General features: G+C 38.2%; 4 protein-coding genes across 6 annotated transcripts; 1 reads left to right on the top strand and 3 right to left on the bottom strand.

Annotated features, from left to right (window-relative positions):
* Positions 1-542: 542 nt before the first annotated feature.
* Positions 543-2,634, bottom strand: LOC113734134 (small ribosomal subunit protein uS13z/uS13y/uS13x). The gene is made up of 4 exons (XM_027260487.2): positions 2,476-2,634; positions 2,207-2,367; positions 1,202-1,390; positions 543-824 (listed from the first exon to the last, which is right to left on the bottom strand). The coding sequence occupies exons 1-4, from the start codon at positions 2,476-2,478 to the stop codon at positions 719-721; spliced, it is 459 nt and encodes a 152-aa protein (XP_027116288.2). The 5' UTR covers positions 2,479-2,634; the 3' UTR covers positions 543-718.
* A 139-nt stretch (positions 2,635-2,773) lies between these two features.
* LOC113734132 (photosystem II D1 precursor processing protein PSB27-H2, chloroplastic-like) lies at positions 2,774-4,866 on the top strand. Of its 2 annotated transcripts, none has more exons than XM_072081845.1 (4): positions 2,774-2,869; positions 3,124-3,309; positions 3,677-4,089; positions 4,554-4,866. In XM_072081845.1, exons 2-4 carry the CDS (start codon positions 3,237-3,239, stop codon positions 4,689-4,691), a joined length of 624 nt encoding a protein of 207 aa, XP_071937946.1. In that variant the 5' UTR covers positions 2,774-2,869; positions 3,124-3,236; the 3' UTR covers positions 4,692-4,866. The 2 variants fall into 2 exon arrangements, with proteins under 2 accessions (XP_071937946.1, XP_027116287.2); XM_027260486.2 differs by having other exon boundaries at positions 3,124-3,315.
* A 264-nt stretch (positions 4,867-5,130) lies between these two features.
* Positions 5,131-9,602, bottom strand: LOC113734131 (imidazoleglycerol-phosphate dehydratase 1, chloroplastic-like). 2 transcript variants are annotated; one of them, XM_027260483.2, is made up of 8 exons: positions 9,225-9,597; positions 9,020-9,141; positions 8,334-8,438; positions 7,912-8,004; positions 7,009-7,083; positions 6,571-6,633; positions 6,086-6,195; positions 5,131-5,558 (listed from the first exon to the last, which is right to left on the bottom strand). In XM_027260483.2, exons 1-8 carry the CDS (start codon positions 9,493-9,495, stop codon positions 5,531-5,533), a joined length of 867 nt encoding a protein of 288 aa, XP_027116284.2. In that variant the 5' UTR covers positions 9,496-9,597; the 3' UTR covers positions 5,131-5,530. The 2 variants fall into 2 exon arrangements, with proteins under 2 accessions (XP_027116284.2, XP_027116285.2); XM_027260484.2 differs by lacking the exon at positions 5,131-5,558 and having other exon boundaries at positions 6,094-6,306; positions 9,225-9,602.
* Positions 9,603-10,513: 911 nt separating this feature from the next.
* On the bottom strand, positions 10,514-20,145 carry LOC140037524 (uncharacterized). Its single transcript, XM_072081844.1, has 9 exons — positions 19,992-20,145; positions 17,529-19,873; positions 16,585-16,714; positions 16,369-16,454; positions 14,890-15,128; positions 14,217-14,303; positions 13,515-13,614; positions 12,612-12,804; positions 10,514-12,518 (listed from the first exon to the last, which is right to left on the bottom strand). The coding sequence occupies exons 2-9, from the start codon at positions 19,722-19,724 to the stop codon at positions 11,143-11,145; spliced, it is 4,407 nt and encodes a 1,468-aa protein (XP_071937945.1). The 5' UTR covers positions 19,725-19,873; positions 19,992-20,145; the 3' UTR covers positions 10,514-11,142.
* Between the last annotated feature and the right edge of the window lie 538 nt (positions 20,146-20,683).

Below are 20,683 nucleotides of genomic sequence, written 5' to 3'. Positions count from 1 at the left end.
TTAATTTCTAATTTACTAATCATTGATGGCTGCATGTTTTCCACAGTCCAGGCTGAGCCCTCTAAACCCCCCTAGTAAGGCGAGGCACAGCTTTCTTCGGTGATGGAAGCACGCAACAAATGCCCACCGAGAGCAAATTCGGCCCGGGAAAAGAGCAGATCGTTTGTAATAACAATTGACAAGAGTGCAATCAGAAGGCCAGGCACTCGCAAATTTAGTTTCACCATGGAAGTCTCGAAGAACATCAGCTTCAGACGTTATCAATTCGAAAGAGCATCTTCACAATTTTGTGCAACAGAACAAAATGACCCCGCGTGGCACCAAAAGATTTTTCACCTTTAACATCAAATTCTCTAGATCATTCCTACCAAAACGAACAGATAACCTCCTCATATAAATCGTAGACCACCGGAGATAGCTTCAACCATATAGATAAAACTTCTTCACTACCGGAGATAGCTTCAATCATATAAACAAAACAATTTCGCTACCAGAGATAGTTATCAACGCCCAAACGAGGCACCCTGCATAGATTCACCAACTTCTCAAACATAGATTGCATTATCTTTCACAAGCAAGAATTCTTCAGCCACAAAATTTTCTAAGTTCCATAATTTGTTACTCTATGGAAACACATAATAAAGTTTAAGAACACGAAGTAAAAAAAAAAAAAATAGTCATAACTCGACTGCAAGGTCCTAAAATAAAATATCCATGTTCAACGCTTCTTGGAGACACCAACAGTCTTGCCCCTTCTTCCTGTGGTCTTGGTATGCTGTCCACGCACCCGGAGACCCCAGTAATGTCGGAGACCACGGTGGTTCCTGGCATTCAAGAGTACATGCATCATCATCAGCACAATGCAAAAGCCCAACAGAGTTGAAAGAGTCAAACATGCACAGAGGTAACTCAGGTAACAAAATCTATTTAACAATATTTCAAGAAGCAATTGAAATAACCACCCATTTATTTAGGTTAGCAACACAAAAGTGCACCAAAGAATAGACTAATGGTCCGTAGATCTCATAAAACCATCAGAGTGTTTCATTAACTAGTTATCTGGGTTGACATTCACCAATTGAGTTCTAATAGAAAATATGAAATCCCCATCCTCCTTAAAAAGTGAAGGAATAATCAATTTCATCTAACCATAACAGAAGCATGAAATCAACACAGCAATAACAGTAATAGTAAAACCTACCTGATCTTCTTCAGGCGCTCAAGGTCATCCCTCAGCTTCATGTCCAGAGCATTGGAGACAACCTGAGAGTACTTTCCATCCTTGTAATCCTTTTGCCTGTTAAGGAACCAGTCTGGGATCTTGAACTGGCGAGGGTTGGCCACAATGGTCATCAAGTTATCTATTTCAGCAGCAGAAAGCTCACCAGCTCTGCCATTTAAAATCAGAGCAGAATATTACAAACTCTAATCAGCATATGAAGATCATGGATCAAACCACTAGAAGACCAAACTAACAAAACAAATAAAACCTCCTATCTTACAGAAGATACCATAGCTTGTCAATAACTCTACAACCAAAGCGATCAGTTCTGAAACAAGTTAAAAACACTGAATGCAATACACCAACTTCCAGATGCATTAAAATACTACAGCATTTCAAGGCCACATTGATATTCAACAGAATTTATCAATGAAAGAGAGCCTGCGTGTGTTTTTCTAGGGGACAGCGTGCCCATCAATCTGTCTACAGCCTATATAGGTGCAAAACCAAACATGAGCCAAATTTAACCTCCTATTAACAGAAATGACAATGAGAAAAACGTATAAATCACGTCAAAGACTGTAGGATTACAAAATAAAACCAAGTAACATGGTAAACACGCACAAATCAACTTAGAAAAATCACTCAGTAAATGGGGGACTTCTCGTGAAACTTAGACAACCAAAAACATGTGCATTTCTACATATTCACCAACAAAACTATAAAATTTCGTCCCCTATAAACAGAAAACAAACATATTTATAAGTGCCTAATCAGAGGAAACTGTCATCCTGTTCACAAGAAATGACTGCAACGACCTATAATTCCGCTTAGCATAATTACAATAATGATTTCTGCATAAACAAATCATAGACGCAAACCTAAAAGGACCGCAATTCCCAAATCAATCGGGAAAAACTAGTTAACGAGAAAACAGCACGAAAAGAAACCGAGAAAAAAACTACAGAGCAGAACGGAGCTAACCTTTTGTTCATGTCGACATCGGCCTTTTTGCAGATGATGTTAGCGAAACGGCGACCGATACCTTTGATCGAGGTGAGAGCGAACATCACCTTTTGCTTCCCATCCACGTTGGTGTTCTGGATACGCAGAATGTGCTGGAATTCCTCATTCGCCACCAGAGCCTACACATTTTACACCACTAAAATTAAATTAGAAAAAGAAAACCGAGTCAACTCAAACGCAAGACTGGATCGAAGTGAGTCCGATCAATTGATAAGCAGCCGACTCACCATTGTTAGGGTCTTTGGAGTACTCCTCTGAGCTTTTTTTTCGTTTTTCAGCTCCTGGTTTTTTCGCTCCGAGACAGAAGAAAGTGAAGGATGGGCACTAGGGTTTGCTTTTGAAGGCTGCTACTGAGAAGGTTTAAAAGAGTGCTGGAGTACTGTAAACCCTAGTCGTGATCGTCAAATGACCTGTTAGCCCTCCACGGTTTCCCTATATTCCTTAAATACCCTCCCATTCGGGTGAATTATTCGGTACAAACGCACCATTACTGCGCAATGACGTGACTACCCTCAGTATTTATCCATATTTCCTAAAGTATCCCTGATCGGATAAATTGAAACGATTGGAACTGTGGAAGCTCCTGAAATCCTTCAAGAAGTTTGTCTGAAACAAGCAAGGGTAAGCAAAAACTGCATGTCTGTCTTTTCTGCACATTATAATTTTGTTCTTGTAGTTGTGCAATCATTATTGGTTATAATACTTTCGATCAGCTCTTGATTTTTTTTTTTTTTTTTTTTTTTTCGTGTACCTAGTGCATGCCCAGTTGATTTTAGAATGGCAATTTGACTTGCTCTGGTATAATTTCAAATTCCAGATATGTAGAATGAAAGACTAATCATATAAATTCTTTTTTTTTTGTTGATATATTGAAGGTGCAAGCCTTATGGGATGGAATGATTCAGGAAGTTGGTTCTTCTGCTGCTGCATTGGTGTCTAAAGCATTGCATTTAGCTGCTCAAAAGCTTTAGGAAATTGAAGAACAATAATGGCTTCTTTAACTTCAGTAAAGATGTTGCTTCCTACTATGCCACATTCAACTGGGAGACATAAAGCTTCAGGCGAGAGTAAGTTACCTGTATGTTCTTGTATAGGCACCTCAATAAATTCTTATGTTAATGAAGAGATTATTTTAAGATGGATCATCATGATTGATTTCCAGGAAAATGCTGTTGTCCCGTATATTTGTTCAAGATATTGAACTGAAATGCCACTCTTTTGGGAATATTATATGAGTTAATTTTGTTGATATTTTCTTCATATAGATGCTCAAATTTTGGACAGACTAAACACTGGTGTTCTATAGCAAACTCATGGTGGTTATTTCCCGTCTTGGAAATCTACTAAGTATTTGCTTCCAAGTGATGCATAGGGCTCCGTTTTCTGGATGATTGTCATGACACTTAGCCGTCTTCTGTGACATAACAGATCAGTTGCGCTCCTGGTGCTTCGATAGATTATCATGTGAAGGAGCGTCATCTCGTCGCGAGCTTGTTTTAAGATGTGGTGGAATTTCAATAGCGTCATGTGTAATGCTGAATTGGGTATTAACACCATCACCAGCTTGGGCTGAAGAGGAATCAAATTCTCCGGAGGATAAGGATGAAGGTGTGGTCGGAGCCATAAAATCCTTGTTGGATCCCAATGAGAAAACAAAGTCTGGGAAGGTGTTGCCAAAAGCATACTTGAACTCAGCAAGAGATGTGGTCAAGACATTGCGTGAATCGCTGAAGGAAGATCCCAAGGATATGGTACAGTTCAGAAGAACTGCAGATGCAGCAAAGGAGGCAATTCGAGACTATATAAATAATTGGAAAGGGCAAAAGGCGGTCATAAATGAGGTACATTCCTTTTGCCAATTGATTATGAGGAAAAGAATTGCAGAATGTGCAACACCAGGTTGATTTAGCAGCTAGATTTGTCATCGTAAAATCGATGTCCTAAAGAGAGAATCTCGAAACAAAGTTTAGAACTTTTGAAATGCAGAATTGCAGTTCTTCTTTGAGTATCCTGGCCTTAGTATTCATTCCGAGCTCAATCGTATACGTATCATGAATATACCTATAGAGAGAGTAAACCGTTTTTACTACTTCAGTAAGAGAAAGCAAAGCAAATAGCAGTCCCTCAAAGCTCACAATCTGTTAAACATTGACACAGTATGAAATGCCAAGCTAAGACTTTGTTATTTGACAATAATCTACTTCCTTCAAAGCAAAAGTGTGGACTGGAAGAAAGCATGTTAACTACATTACCTTGTTTACCGACTCTGCAGCCTCTGCTGATATCATATCCTTGATACTTGCAGGAATCGTATGCCATGCTTGAGAAAGCAATAAGAGCTTTGGCAAACTTTTACTCTAGAGCAGGCCCGTCTGCACCTCTGCCAGAGGAAATCAAGTCTGAGATTTTAGGTGATTTAAACACTGCGGAAGAGTTCTTGTAAAGTGAGCAACTTCCTGATTTATTTTACATAATTGTGGATGAGATGTCAAACATGATGAGCCTTAGCTTTGTTGATTCTTTTTTCCTGCTCATATAATTTTGCAGGTGTTTTCTGTTGGTTGTACATGTTAGGATCTGTTATACATTAATTTTCCAAAAAACATTAATTTGGTTTCCATATTGTTATAAATTAAGTTTCCAAAAACTCTGTTTGGCTGCCATATTAAGAATGCCTGCTACTAGTTGGAAAACGAATAACAAAAACTTGAAAAAAAAAAATTAATCAAGAGCGTCATTAGTGTTTCTCTCCGCTAATCCATTGACAAAGAGCAACAAGATAGAAACTAAATTATCCCTATTTTCTGTTGGATTATGCCAAATGCCAATTCAAAATAAAGTAGTTCGCATGATAAAACTAACAAGCAAGGACGGAACAAGAGTGTCATGAAAAGCATATAACCTGGTGACAATACAAAAAACCAAAATATGATCTTTGCTACATCCCAAAGTTCTAAAGAATTCCAGGATGATACAAAACCTTACATTTTGGAGGGCTTTTCAAGTAAAGGGCCTCCCAACAGGATTGTTTCAGAAACCTTGTTTTAGTCCCTTGTATTGTAACACGTGATACAACATTGATTAATTTACGGAAAAAAAAAAAAAAATAGCTTAGTTCACAACCAAGTCTCCAACCAATCTCCAGGTCCAAAAGATCATCATCTGTGCCTTCATTGCCAATCAATGCTTGGAGAAGGAAACTGAAAAATATGAGATAACCCTCCATCTTAGCAATATTCCAGGAAGCAAGGACCATGATCCACCATTTGCCTTACTGTAAGTTCAAGTCCGTGATAGAACTCCTTTCGAGCTGCAATCAGGAAAAAGTTGTTTGAGTTTTGTAAGCGTACACTTTTCCGACTTCAAACAGTTTGAAGATTTGTTTGGCTAAATAAAATAACACGCCAAGTTGTTTCGCTACCAAGGCCAAACCTCGAAACCAACACCCAACAGTGGTAACCTTAGATTTTGTCATATAGATTCATTTATCACACTCCTAAACATTCCACTAATTTGCTCATGGAGAATCATTCAAGTTCTACTTCAGTAATTTATAAGTTTCTCTAACCAGCAAGTTGCTCAAGAAAAATCAACATTATCTACCCACTTTCTCATTATGGTTGGCAAATAAAGTCTACAATTTTAAGGTACATGAAGGAATATCTATACAAGTAACTGTTCACTTGAAACCATGATAATTTCCTGACAGTGATGATACTTCCCATCCATGTCCGGTTTTTAAGTTTTCCCTCTATGATCTAAGCGATGGAGATAGTTGAAGATCCAAAGGCTGGAAAAGAAAAATCAGATAATTCTTTAAAGAATAACAATTCCTACCTTGGCACACTTCCATGACGACGTGAATCACATTCTGTTGCTTGCCTAAGAGCTCTTGCGAAAGCCTTGAATGTTGCCTCGATGATATGATGAGAATTTTTTCCAGCAAGCTGTTTCCATGCAAATTTATAGGTTAAGGTTCAGGACGTCAATAGATATCCAAGCTGAAAACCATAGTACTAAAATTCCCTGATGATATGATGAGAATTTTTTCCAGCAAGCTGTTGCCATGCAAATCATAGGTTAAAGATTCAATATGTGAATAGATAACCAAGCTGAAAATCATAGTCCTAAAATTATATCTGCAGATGATATAAAGTAACATCACATGATAGGCCATTTCTGAACAAAGTAATAAAACAGGCACAACTTCATGGACTGCGGACAGTTGTGAAATTAGCAATCAAAGAAAGAATATCTCTTTAAATAAAACTGCCTAATTACTATCAAAGTTTCCCTGGCAAGAAAATATTCAGTGATCTTACCTGCCGAATATGTAATGTCATTCCAGAGGTATTGACCAATGATTGAAAGAAGTGCTCCACCAGCTAGGACCAAACAATTCCATTCTTGAATTAGAATATCATACAAGTGGAGAGAAGAATATCATATAAGTGGAGAGATGTTCAATAGAAAAATAAGGACACAGAATCTAACATCGCATACTAAAACTTGAGCCATAACGTGAAGAGTAGTTGTATACACCACTATTTGATGCCAATACGAAAAGTAAGCTCCAAAAAGTCATCATATTGACAGAAGAACAGTACACTCTACTCAAGAAACAATTATGAAGACAAACACACACACACATATAAAAATAGAACAGCCTAGATCAAAATCTTATACTGATATGACACTGTAAATTAAATATGTAAAGAATACCAGCCCACACATCAGAGCCAACAACTTGAGCAGGCTACCTGAGTGTCATAAGTTCCAACTCTCTCAGTAGGTATCTGTAGATCAAAACTCAGATGCGGCCTCCCAGATAAGTCCTGCAATAGAATCACAAATTTACAATAGGTTAATTACATATAACAAAACATCGAACAGGAGCAAAAGTAAACAATGCTGAGGTCAGCAACAGCACTCAAGGGAAACCAGTACTTCTAGGTCAGTAAAAAATTACTTTATAGACATGCCACTGTCTCTACCTAAGTTTATGGGAGCGGTCTATCTGAAGAGCAAGGGTCTGGGTCGGCGTTGTTTAACAGGAATAACTCTGCTCATGTCAACTATGCTTTAATATTTGCGCATAACACAAATTGAAAATATAGCTCATTTTTCTTATCTGGCAAGAGCTGAAAGTCACATTATGCGAGAAGGCTATATCGCTTCTGCACTTTTCAACCGCTATTTCCTTATTAACGTTAGACATTTCTTCCACCCAGAATAAACTCTTTACTCAACTTGTTTTCACTACTTAAGTTGTATGAAAATTCACCAATTCAAGGTGGATGTTCAATTCATTTAATCTTCATTGAATAACACAAGTTATTCGACTATAATACTATAAGCAGGCAAGAATTCAGTTTCATAAGAAATCTCAAATGTGCTTTAGGCTTCATGTCGACAAGTGATAATCGACCACAGTGTTTCACTTGGATGTAAATCATTCACATCAACATCAAGTCCAGATTTTTCTTCATGTCAAAATAGGTATCCTGCTAAGGTATCCTTTATATAGATAAGGATACAATAAATTGAAGCATATCGTATTGAGTGTGTCGGTTATTTCTAATACATCGAAGTAAGATGAACTCAGACTCGCTCAATACATCATAAAGAAAGAAAACAAGACTGAGACATTCCAGGTATCATACCAGTGCAACATGTATAAGTGCTTCATCCAGTGGAGCAGAGAAGTCACCAAACCGGTTGATTCCTTTTCTATCACCCAGTGCTTGCAGCAAAGCCTGAATGAGCACAATAAGTACAAGATCTCCATTTCAGTTAAAATATACCTGAAAAGCAAGTGCAATCTCACATGCACGGAACCAACGAAAGGACCATCGCTGGAATGCCACTTAGAAAACAAAACACTCATTTTACTCAACATATCAAATTGTGGTATGGTAAAACCAATTCTCAACTGACTAATTTAGTAACACAGAGACAGCAGGTTAATAAATCATTGACACAATTCAATCAAACAAAGAGCATATAAAGCTTAATGCAATCCAAAGTTCAGCTACCTGAGACTAAACACAGAAAGAATTTTCAAAACAGAAACTTGGATGCTTACTGTTCCAAGTGCAAGGGCGACATCTTCATTGGTATGATGATCATCAATATGATAATCTCCAGTAGCCTTTACATGCACGTCAAATAGCCCATGTGAAGCAAGTTGCTAAAAGGAAGGCACAAAAATACATCATCAGGACTGCAGCAGGCTGAGAAATACCTATTGTCCATTCAAAGCAGTCTTCGGCTACAGGTGAGTTCATACACAATGATGAATTACAGTTGATAGAGAGAATACTTTATCACAAAAGGTTATTGAAAAAGCCCTCCTTTGCTACTTTTCTTTTGTGATTTTCGTTCCTTTCCACATCACCTCTCTATAAATTACATAAACTACATAAACAGTTCATTTCGCAGATTTTAGTAAAACTAATTAAATATAAATCGTCAAGCATTACTAAATTTAAAAAAAAAAAAAGCAATTTGTCCTCGAAGACAGATGCTCTTACATTTCTATTGTACCATGTATGGAACGAATGAAACTTTTGAAATTGTGAATTTGTCAAAGTTATAAACCTATTCTAAAAGCATTTTAAACATACCTTCAATAAACTCGTCTACGACAGGCTACGTTTTCCAACTTTTGCAGAAAACACAACTAAAAGATTAAAGGTTTATACTAATAAAGAGGGAAATTTCGACTTTTTAATTCAAAAAATAGTACATAAAGAAAAAAGAAAGACTCACATCCAACATATGATCAAGAAAGGGAATTCCAGTGGCATTCTCAGCTACACCATTACCGTCCAAGTTCACTTTAATAAACACATTAGTCTCTTTCGTCACCCTCTTCACTTCCCCAACTCTACCTAAAATCGTAACATCAGAATCAAAATCTGCAAAAAAGAAAAAAAAAAAAAAAAAGCGGCTTAAAGGAATTTGTAGCAAATACCCATTTGAGAAGAAGTTAGGGGGGATCCATTTTCATTTTCAGAAGCCTGAGTAATTATTCTGGGTGGGTCCATTGAAAGAGGAGTAAAGGGTCTGTTTTGGATGGGGTGGTAAGAGGATTTGTAGAAAACTGAGAAAATTTGGGTTGGGAAGGAAATAAAAGCTGGTTTTGATAGATTGATCCTTGTGGCTTTGGGTTGTTGAAGATGAGACGATGACGATGCAGACGGAGAGCGTACGAGGTAGCGACGAGGAGCAACCGAAAGCTCCATGCGACACACGATCAGAGCAGACTGCAGAGCTTCTGCGCGTCTTCGTATGTTCGCAAGTGGTGATAGCTTTTGAAAGGCGTGCTAGAGTTGAAATAAAAACGTTCCCCTAAACTCAAAAAAAGAGACCGACGGCGAAGGAGCGAGGCACGATTTCAAGGCAAAATCGACTCTTGCTTCCTTGTACGAGTATAATGTAAACCAAACATCTCCAAATCATCATTATTCAGAAAAAAGAAACAAAAATCCAAACATTACTGTCATGTCAATGTAGCATGAATTTGCAAGCTTCCGAATCTTATATTTGAAAAGATCATCATTATTTTCTTGAATATCGAATAACCTATCATATTACACCAAAATTCTCATCTTAAATATCGAATAACCTTGATCACATTACACCATATTAGAAGTTTAGAATTCGTTTGCTCTGATCTTTTGAGAGAGATTAAGCTAAATTTTTGGCCCTTTCATTTCCTGAATTTCAGGGGACAGGCTTCTGTAGCGTTAAGGACAAAACTCTCGCACAGTCGGCATGTTAACTCTTTTTTTGTACCCATCTATGAACCGTACGTGCGAGGTCTTGCATTCCATTGCCAAATGACACAAGAATGTTGCCTACGCAGCTTAACTGGGCAGCAGTTCATAAAGACGGGACTAGCCAGCACAGCAGGATTCAAGCGTTTCAAAGGTATCAACTGAGGTCTAAACTTTGTCAGCTGCAGAAATTTCACAAAGTTCAAAGAATTGGCAATGCAAGAATCAACTCTCCGAAAAAATCAACCCGCATAAAGTAATATCTAACAAAAGATTTAACAGGAGTAGAGAACATATAATATAAGCTCCAAGCGAGGCTGGGTCATTTTTTCCCGCTTATATTACAACTGAGCCACCTACTCCACCGGTCTATCTTCAAGTTTTCTGACTAAATTGCACTCGACTTGATTCACTGCTTGCAGTAGTAGGCACCATTGAATGCAAAATTAATGGCTGCTTTCATCGTGAGAAGAAAAACAGCGAGAAACTAAACGATATTCTGATTAAATTACCGTTAAATGATGGAATACAAGGTCTCCAATACTCGGAAAATGGCAACCCAAATACAGCTATATACATTAAGCAAATCTAAGAAAATATTCACCACTTGAGTTAGCAGAGTTTGACAAAATTTGTTGCCCAGCTCAGGCAACTTCCTTTCCAACTTTTTGTTTGTTCGATCGGAGGAACTGCAGCTGGATGACTTCTGAGAACATACGGAGCAAATAACCAAGAGCATCAGCCATGGCAGGGACGTTAACATATAATCTGGAGCATCCGAGTCCAAGTGTCTTCCAACAGATGACAAACGTGGCAAGTCGATCGCCATGTTCTTGAACCATTTTTACCCAGTCCTCGCCCATGATCAACTCTTGTCGAGAGGTCACAGCACCTTAGCCTATTCCCTAGGATAAAGAAAGTTGTTTCCAAAATGGCATATCTTGGTCCAATTTACAATTCCGAATATAAAATTTACACCTAAATAGACTAGAACCTAGGACTGTCTTAACAATCATATGCAGGATATCCTCATCACTCGACTCTTGAATTTTGCACCAAAGATACACAAGAACCAAGATCTGTATCAGCACAATCAACAACTCTCCTACCCTTCTATGAGTCATCCAACTTGTGTGCTCCATCAAATCGATCTCTGGTTTCAGACACCTCGAGAACTCTGGCACCAGAAGAATCAGAAAGAGGACAACCACCAACTCCTCCTGCATTTACTTCACACCCATGTTCCAATTCACTTGAACAATGGACTTCTTTATCTGGAAGAGGAACTTCTGCTTCAGAATGAGATTCTGAAGCAACAGAGTCTCCATTCTCTATTCCTGAAGTGTTCTTATGAACAAAACTAACCTCAGCAGTGACTTCAGCACCTGTGCATCGAGAAGCAGAATCAGAACTATGACCCTCTTCTTCCCTTTCAAATTCATTTCCCGAAGAGCCTTGTTTCAAGGAATCAGAAGCATTTTCACAATTACAACCTTTTACATCAGTTCTAGCATCATTGTTAGCATCACTACCTGCAGAGGTTCCTTTGTCACAACCAACAGAATCAATTTTCAGATTGCTCGCTGTTTTAGCATCACCAACAATTTTCAAGGACGCCTGTGACTCGCTTTCATCATCCATTGCGACTGGCTGATTCAAGTCTGAGTTAAATCGCAATATTAGATCTTCACCAGTAATATGCTGAGGATCAGATGCAAAATTCTGTTTGCTACAAGACATTTCTTTACCATTCTGTGAAGATGTTTCTGGGAAAAATCTGGGTACAGTTTCAACAGTAACGCATTTCATCACAGCTTCAGGAACAGCACCATCAGAACCTTTTCCAAAGGCATCTCTATTACCCAGGTCTTGCACAACTTCTGTACCAGAAGAAGATGCTGAAGGGGTATTTCTTACTTTGTGGTTCTGAATGCAATTTGCATCACTATTATGGACAGTAGCAATGGAAACAGGACTGTGGTTTTCATCTGCATCCTCAACCATGTTTTCTGATGTTTTACACCGAAAATCAAGAAGAGAACCTGATGAAGAAAATTGTGCATCCACTTTATGTGCATCACTCACTAAACCATTTACAGAGGATGGAGTGTCAGGTTTGGCTGGAAAATTCAAAATAGAGCTTTCAATCACAGGAGGGTCAGTGGCTACACCAGAGCGAGAACTGCTCTTGCTGGAAGATTCTACGCCATCCTTAACAAGCTGAGATTCTCCGATATCCTTACTAAAGATTTGGATATCAGATTCATTAGCAGTCTCTGAAGCACCAGCTACGGTTCCATCATTTGAAGGTATAGCAGAAGCTGAAAACAGAGGAATAGTCTCAGCTTTGTCACTGACATTATTTTTATGGTCTGATCCACCCCTAGAGCCACGGTTCATCTCCTGATTCTGGAGGGACTCAATGTCAGGTTTTTCCACTGAAGCAGGCAGCCGAGGCAAATTGTCTTTTGAATCAAAACCTTTCAGACCTGAGGTAGAAATATCAATCAAGACAAACTTTCTTTACAAGAAAAAAAGGTATCAGAAAAACACAAGGAAAGCAGATGTATTAATCAGGTTACCGCCAGGAATTCCTTGCTTGAACAGTTGCTTCTGCAACATATCTGTCCCTGGAAACACCAACATGTTGATTGACTTCATCTCCTTCTTGTCTGGATCTTCAAGTTGTTTGAAACCGAAAACTACAGTCCATGTATGCATATGCTCAGAAATTGCAGGAATTATCAATTTTTCGACTTTGAGAGAGCAAAGGACCTGAATATGTAATGATGACAACTACATGATTAGTCCATCTAAGAAACCAAAATAAAAATCAATTATAATTAAAATAAAAAGGTAAATACACAGTTGAGACATAATTATCAGCCTCAATTGTCCATGCTGGCACGTATTCAGAATTACTTCAAGCAGCATGGCATAGTTGCATTGCTTCCCACAGAAGGCAAGGCACACAATACATTTACAACACTAACAAGCATATGCATTCACGTCATGCATCTAATTTAAAGACGAAACTTTTTGATCTGGATATATTGCCGAAGGATGAACAACTCATCCTCCTCAGATAGGACAAAGAACACGTGGCAGACTTTATGATGGCTGACATGTCCCCACTCCTTACACTATACATTTAATGAATCCACATCAAGCACCAGGATAGATGTCCCATCAAACAACCCAGCCACACATCTAAACAAACAAATAAGAATAACAAACAAAGCAAACTTAAATCTCCCTGCCCAACCGTCAGGGTTAAGGATTCTTATTCTTATGGCAGCGAAGGATGATAGATTATCAGATCCTAAAAAACTGAAAGAGAAGATAATAAGCAGAAGGATATATCACAAAAGGTCAACAAATTTGAGGACTCGACAGATAAGGCTGTACTGGCTCAGCACAAAAGAAAAAATCCAACAGATCTTTTTCAACTAAAAAGCATAAAATAGAATTAGCAGCACTCATACCGATTCAATTGCAGACAATAGCCGTCGGCACATTCCTTGGCGCCTATATATGTTGCGAGTTCCAATAAAAGGCATCTCTGCTAATTGTAGTCCATGGATCCTAGCAAAAGGATGAGCAGCTGAATAATTAGAACAACTTCAAATGTGGATAATACACACAGAAAGCAAACATGGATGCAAGAACACAATCTGAACTACAACCACACATCACTGATTAGATCACCATAAAGGTTGCCTACCTAATTAATTTATCAAAACATGTGACAAGGCGTTAACCTTGATAATTTTTCACCAAATTTAAAAAGCAGGGCCCATAACAGTACTAACAATGATGTTACCCATGGTTACTGCCAACACAAATGTATAGCAAATATAGTAGACTAATCTTTCAATAAGCAACCCTGATTAATAGTTCAAAACCCGGAAAGTTACCAACAACTAAATTCCCAAAGGTGTGTCAGAAAAAATTTCAACTTTCAACAGTGTGCAGGCCAATTAAGCGACCAAAAAAAAAGAAGGTTCCATTCAGAAAAGGACAAAATTAAGATTTGTTATAAGAAAGGTTATAAGAAAGATCGCATGAACACCTTCAACATTAACATCTTACGAAAAAGGTGTGATTGCCATTTTTCACTTGATAATAGAAGAAATTGACAAACAATTTTCTGCAGACCGCTAATGTTGATATCATTAGTCATTTACCTGATAGATGCTGCAGAAATTATTTCATCACCCCTCTCCAAAACCACTGTGAAGAAGCCATGATAATTCAACCGACTAAAGTTGGCTCTAAAGAGAAAAAATAAAGGAAGCATAAGGAAACTGATCCCAAAGATACAATCAAATCTGCATGCATAATTAGTGAATCGAGAGGGGGAGAATAATGTAGAAAGGCATGATCATGTTTATATGGGTACACCACACAAAAGGCACCAGAGAATGAATAACAGGGTGGATGGTCGCCAAAAGAGGGACAAGATATCTGACAGAGCCAATGACACACAAGGCAGCAACAGCAACAAAAACTTCAATAGTGACAATCAGAAAACGACAAGAATCATAAGCGGTACTTCCAGCAACAAAGGGGAAAAAATCAGATTAAATCACAACAATTGGCAAATTTCAAGATTGGAAATACTACTCAAAGACATTAAAGTATGCTTTAATGCAGCTAAAGTCATGCAAACGTGATGGCTTCAACCAGAATTTGAACTCGTGAAACATCACAAGTAAAAAACAAATAGACAATCTTCCCAAGCAAATAAGTCCAAAGGCAAATTTTAGACGAAATAGGCAAGATTTGAAACAAAGTTGTCTAGCTGGACCAGACTCCAATTATGAACAGTGGGGTAGCATGTCGCCAAAAGGCACTTACCCACAATTATAAAGCACATTATGGATCAAATTAATTCCACTCCTCCTGTCAACAATGGGCAAAAAGCACTCATCCATGACAGATAATGCAACAGCTAACTTAGAATTGCATTCCACTCTTTGAGGAAATCCCCGGCTCGCCGTGTCAGATTCTAAATCTGTTCTTTGTAATAGAGACCATGAAAATCCTGCTTCCAGCTCATGTTTGATCCCAAGAATCTTCTGCAATTGATCATATAGCTGGAGAAACCAGGAAAAAATTACTTCAGATGCCTTTGCAGCATATTTCACGCAATAAAAATCAACATGTCACAACTAAGAGACAGATAAAAAGTATCATCCACCATAATAACCAAAACCCACAGCCCCAAAAATCCATTTCCAAATCGCGTTGTAATAAATAAGCTTAGAAAATATGGAAATTATTTAAATAGCTCTTTCATATTTTTTTGGGTGGAATTCTGTGATGCAAATAACAAGAAACAAAAATCAATGCCAAAGACCAAGAACATAACTTAATTAGAACATTCTCACAGCAGCATCCAAAGACACCTCCCCACCCAAAAAAAAAGAGGAGATCTGCATACAAGATGAAATGATAATCTGAATACACTAGGAGGTGTCACTAACCAGGTTTGGTTATTTTGTCATTGTCCATTACCCTCTGTGAGAGTTGAAGGTGTTTTAATTGTATTAAAGAAGAAATACTAGGTGCTTTGATTGATCCAGTGTTGCAACTCTTCAGTGCACCCTGAAGACCCTAACTCTAGACCTTTGGGACTTCTATTACAATAATTCTGCATAAACCAACTTATAGTAATAGCTTATGTGATAAAATACCAGTGCCATGTCTTAAACTTCTAAGTCAATGCAATACCTAAATGACAATATCCCTGCAACATTCTCTCTCTACATAATTAAACTTCGTTGACAAAACATTGGACTCCAAATGAGCTATACAAAACATTCTCTCTCTTCAATCACACTAAACTGTCAACTTACACAACTACAAGTTTTGTACTACTTACTTCTAGACTCAAGCTAAACATATTTAAAAGGAACAAAAATGTAGTTCAGAGCGTCTGAAGCAAATCGCAAGCAAATGCATTATCTTTTTGTGAAGTTGAAGCTTAATTGCATTGAGTAAATCAAGATTTGAACTTGCAATATTAAAGTTTGTAATCAGCGCTTAATAAAACAATAGCTCAGACAAATTAATTGCATTAATGATTGTGATAATCTCAGGATCACCAGTAAATACTTTAGCACATTGACCTCAAACCCCTAAAACGGTTTCCCAACATATACAACATGAATCAATTCCCAACCAAAAGGTTTTCTCACTTCGGCAGAAAGTATTGCCAATATGCTTGCGACCCAAAATATCAGCTTCATTACTAACAATTTCAATTTAACATACTAAAGGCACCAGCTTATATCACTGGTACTTAAATCTCAAAAGGAAAACACCACGTAATACCTCTTGGCACTTCTTCCCACAAAAAGAAAGAGGACTATTGGCGTTTGCAAGTGGAGAAACCATCTCCTCAGTGCATGATTTGTGATCTAAATGGATCCAAAGAAAAACTTTAATAAGAATTCTTTCTTAAACTAAAATAGAAGGAGAAAAAAACAAAGAGAAAGGTATGCAAATGGAAAAGCAATTACAGGATTATAAAGGCAAAATGATCATTACATTTTTTCTCACAAAGAATGCACGTGAAAAGTTCGCTTGGAGTTGCATTTTCTTCATTCAGATTTCCACTGGCAGTTCCACAGAATTTGCATGTACAATTTGGACAATGCCAATCACCTTTCGGAAGCATCTGCACCAAGAAGAAGTTATGATTACAGACGATAAAGGTTTTAGAAGAGCATCCAGTACATGTATTTGACACAATTGGCAAACAGTACAAATGCTTCTAAATATGTGCCCCAAGAAGGAACGGGAACCACACAAATTAGCTTCCCTCATGTAAAATCTTGTTATTGCCCTTTAGTATTGACTCTTTGAACTACTAGAGTATCCTCAAAGATATACTTGCCCAAAGGAAACCTTTAGGCTAATTACTCAAACAATAACAAAGGCATTGCTGCTTTTCTATGTCCTTGCCAAGGGCCATACGCTACCCATTCTCCCATAATAAGAGAGGGGAAAAGAAATTTCACCACACTGTTTTAAAGGAAGAAAAACGTCAAGGAATCAACCCAGGAACCAAAGGGAAGAGATATGAGACACAAATTTTCTGAATAGAAATGGTTCCCTACACTCTCACTGCAATAACAAGATTATCTCATGGTTTTGTATGCCTAGGTGCTGTTAGGGTATGAAATTAGAGTAAGAGAAGGAACCATCTATATGGCATAAATGGAAGAAGACATAACATGTTGATGACGCATTAGAAGTGTATCAACACCATTTTCACGACAATTAGAATGTCTACAAACACGTGATTTTGTATGCATCAGGTAACGTCAATGCAGGAAATATACACAGTTTGGCATCTGCAGATGTACATTGGTATATATCATCAATCCCATCACACAGGAAGTATATGGCATTGGTATATAATTAGATAAGTAAGATTCAAGTCCATTGTGTGAAGTGTCATGTGATAGCATTTTGTGTCGCAATGCTACCTGTATTCCTAAACAGTTCTGATGAAAAGTAGAGGGACAACCATCACAGCAGATCAAATCCCCACCATCACCACATATACCACAAGTATCATCATCTGGATCATCACCATCAACATCCACTACATAGAAATCACGGCGCATAGACTCCTCTTGCCTATTCCATGCATCAATTAGGCAATGCAGTAGGGACGGCCCAGACTCCAAGATGATGTTTTGAAATGGTTGACGCAATTTACTACCAGCATGGAGCTCAAACTTTGAGACTGTGAGGATTTTGCTACAGCAACCACAATGAATTCCATCTCTTGTGATCCAACCTTCTAGCTTTACTCGTGTTCTTCTACGATTCATATACTGCACTTTCTCACTCAACTGCACCGTGCCTGAGTCAATCAGCCAGGCCAACAAAGTCCTTTTTCCAGTATAAGGAACATAGCCATCAGATTCAGAATTCTGCCCCATATCCGAACTACGAACCAACAGAGTGCATCTGCCAATTTTCCTGCTTTTTCGTCCTTGTACTACATTAGATGGTTTTTGAGCCCTTTCTAGTTCAGGCTTCTGTCTAGAGAAATCATCACTTGAATCATCCCTACTTTTGCTTTTTACTTCATGCAATTTCCCTTTCTTTGGTTTGCCATTCTGCCTGATGAAAGAACTCAGTTTTTCATCATTCTGATCACTGTCAGAGTCCTCCCTAGATGCTTTGGCAGAAACTTTTTTAGAATTCTGCGTCAAACCATCATCCATTCTCTTCTTGTTCATTTCCTCCTCAATCTTCTTACGTGTTTGCCTGGTCAACTTGTTTATCAGATCATCTGATAAAGGAGCAAATGAAGAAGAAACTCCATCTGGTTTACTGTCACCATCCTCTTCCTGCAACTGCTTTTGAAGCGCATCATATGCCTTAATAATAGACCAGTAAGCAGTTCCACCAGGGTTAATATACACTGCATCTAGGTAGTCCCTGTTCCTTCTTGGTCTATAGTCGATTGTCCAGCCAGCTTTGATGAGCATTTCCCTTATCCTCTCTCGCAATAATTGTTTTTCAGTGCTCCCACCCCGCTTAAGTTTTGCATCAATGCCTTTGACTGGAGTGGCATTTTCAGCTGGCGGAGTAACTTTATGTTCTCTGCCTTTATCTAGAGGGACATTTTCCGTGGCCAAAGATCCTTTTGTTTCCCTTTTCACTGCTTTCTTTGAGCTACCAGCTTGTAGGCTTGGCGGTGCCAACTTAAGGGACGTGTCACTCCCATCTGATTCATACTCTCTAGCTTTAGGGCTCTTACCACACAGCGGCTTCTGCAATTTCAGCTCACGGTTCTCCCCAGCATAGTCTCCAGTTTTATTGCTCTTACCCAGCAATGGCTTTTGCAATTTTAACTGACTTCTCTCCCTCTCCACAAATGCAATTCGCTTGTCTGCTCTTTTGGAATCAGAATAGAATGTGGGCGGCACTGAAGGCTCCTTCTTGACAACATCTTCAGACTTGGAACCCTTTCTATTTTCAACTTCCTGAAGATCGTAAGTTTTTCTCAAAGGCAACTCCATATTTTTCTTCTTATTCACCATAACTTTCAAAACTCCATTTTTACCCTGCAATCTGATAGGCTCAGCAGGCTCCTCTGGGTACTTTAACCTCAATAATGAAATAGGCAAATGCGCTTCATCATCTTCCAACACAAATCTTCTCTCACCGCCATAATCAACCACTTTATTCCTCCCACTCACTCCACCACCTGAACGATCAAAGTACATCTTTGACCTCTTCTCCACCATCATATTCCTACTGGAACCACCTCCAAACTCTCTAGAGTTTCCACTACCCATCTCCCTGTAGTCATTCCTCATCCTTTTCCCATCAAACTCATCGTACTCATCAAAATCAAACAAATCCAACCTACTCCTCTTCCTGTCACTCTCTATAATGTCACCGTTCCTCCTCAATCCCATTTCCTCTTCACCCCTCCTTCCATAGACAACCGAGCCATTACGGATTTTGTCGTTCCCTTTCCGCCTAACGGTCTCAAGAGAATCATCACTCGACCCGGAATCACTATTAATCAACCTTGGCCTCTTCTTTTCTTTGTGAGAAGACCCAGCACTACCCAAAACCTCAGCTTTTTTCTTAATAATCAAACACCCTGATGAGCTCTTCTTCTTCAATACTCCCCCTGATCTCACACTCTCCTCCATCTCATGCACTCAACAATCAAACGATCAAAAATGAACAAAGCGCTCGAAAATTCCAAATCGAATTCACGCGAAATTCACCTCAATTTACCTTTAAAACCCATCTCACAAAACCCATAATTTTTCCGCATCATACGTAAGCATTCACAGATCTGAAACAAAAACGAGGAAAGATTGAATCTTTACACTGAAATTCCCCAAAATTGAGAAAATAGGCATGCAAAAGATCCCCGAAGAAAAAATTGCACGAGGGAATCCAATGATCCTTACCTCTCCCAAGAGTTGCAAAATTCTGTCGACCGCGATCCGCCGGCAAGACGGAATTTAATCCGGCAAGGTCAATTTCCCAGCAAAGCAGCTATGAGCCGCTGGGGAGAGAGAAAAATGGAACAGATAGAGAAAGATTGTGAGAATTGGGATCCTTCTATTTGGTTCTTGTTCCGGGTGGTTTTTATACACTGCTACTGTTACCAGACCTGTATTAGTCTATTTGTCTTCTGTACTCCAGAAACCAGCCCAATTGCAAAACCTTGAATATGCATGCAAAAGTAATTAGCCAAATCTAATTCTACATTTTTTTTTTATTTTTCACTATCATGTCTTGGTTTGTTTTTTATTTTTATTTTTTTAATGACCTTTTTAAGTTGTCTTCATTATTATCGAAGTGACATTGAAACGACGGACTTTTATTGGACTCTATCAAATCAAATTTATTTTATTTATTCGACTAGGAGAATAATAAATAAAGTGATAAATATAAATAAAAAGTTTGATATAAATAAAAAATTCGAGTTCGAAACTTTTTTTATTTATATATTTAAAAGTTCACCGCAGTCTAAATTCAACAACTTAACTTCTCAATTTTCTAGCATATATTACAAAATCCTGATAACTCTTCTCCAAACAATCTTTTGCATGGCGAGGCAAAAGCATGGGCAACTTTATTGCCGTTGTCATAACCC

This window comes from Coffea arabica, chromosome 3c, assembly GCF_036785885.1.
Source record: "Coffea arabica cultivar ET-39 chromosome 3c, Coffea Arabica ET-39 HiFi, whole genome shotgun sequence".
NCBI classification, from domain to species: Eukaryota; Viridiplantae; Streptophyta; class Magnoliopsida; order Gentianales; family Rubiaceae; genus Coffea; species Coffea arabica.
Note: the sequence above shows the minus strand (reverse complement) of the source record. Positions and strands in the feature narration are given on the sequence as shown.